We start from the raw sequence: 657 nt of genomic DNA, 5'->3' as shown, positions 1-657 counted from the left end.
ATGTTATTCGTTTAAATAATTGATGTCTAATAGTAGACTTAAGTCTCACAGCGTTTTTGTTAAAAATAAGATCCATTACATAAAACTTTTTTACAATTCCTAGACAACACAAGTGCATATAATCCAAAGGAAAATCATAAATTAAATCAATTGGTGGTTGTAAGCGCAATAATGGTGATAAATTGGTATGGTGTTCTTTTTGTCGTTGTTCTCTAAATGATTGGTCGGATCTTTTATAACAGTCGTCATTAGGATATACAACACATTGATTTGGAAATCCTAAACGTTTTCCATACACTTCACATCGTTCACAGGCAGCATATCCTCCATGTCCTTTAATTTGTTTCAAAAATTTCCTAGCTGGGATGTCACAAATAATATGTTTTAATCGCACATCATATTTCTTTTTATCAAAATATATACCATCTTTATGTAATAAATTCATTTCTTCAATAAAGTCATTCATATATTCATCTATATTTCCTGGTTTGGTATCTCCATAATATAATGCTACAGGGAAAGGTGAATATATGTCTGGATTAAAAGTAACTTTGCACAATATAGGCCATAATTGTTTCGTACTCGAATGATATGGAGATGCTTCGTCAACATTAATTTGAAGAAATATAGTATTATCTCCATGTACATTTGGATCGA

At 30.3% G+C, this 657-nt stretch overlaps 1 protein-coding gene across 1 annotated transcript in view; it reads left to right on the top strand.

Annotated features, from left to right (window-relative positions):
- The window catches only part of LOC116852214, a 1,489-nt gene extending 946 nt beyond the window's left edge, over nt 1–543 (top strand). Inside the window, exon 4 of the mRNA XM_032832326.1 lies at nt 517–543. Within this exon, the coding sequence (XP_032688217.1) occupies nt 517–543 (27 nt within the window). The remainder of the gene's footprint in view (nt 1–516) is intronic.
- The last annotated feature ends 114 nt before the right edge of the window (nt 544–657 follow it).

This window comes from Odontomachus brunneus, unplaced genomic scaffold (assembly GCF_010583005.1).
Source record: "Odontomachus brunneus isolate Ranch 3 - 2012 unplaced genomic scaffold, Obru_v1 Obru_scaffold_206, whole genome shotgun sequence".
NCBI lineage: Eukaryota > Metazoa > Arthropoda > Insecta > Hymenoptera > Formicidae > Odontomachus > Odontomachus brunneus.
The sequence above is the reverse complement of the archived record's forward strand: the minus strand, read 5'-3'. Positions and strand labels throughout refer to the sequence as shown.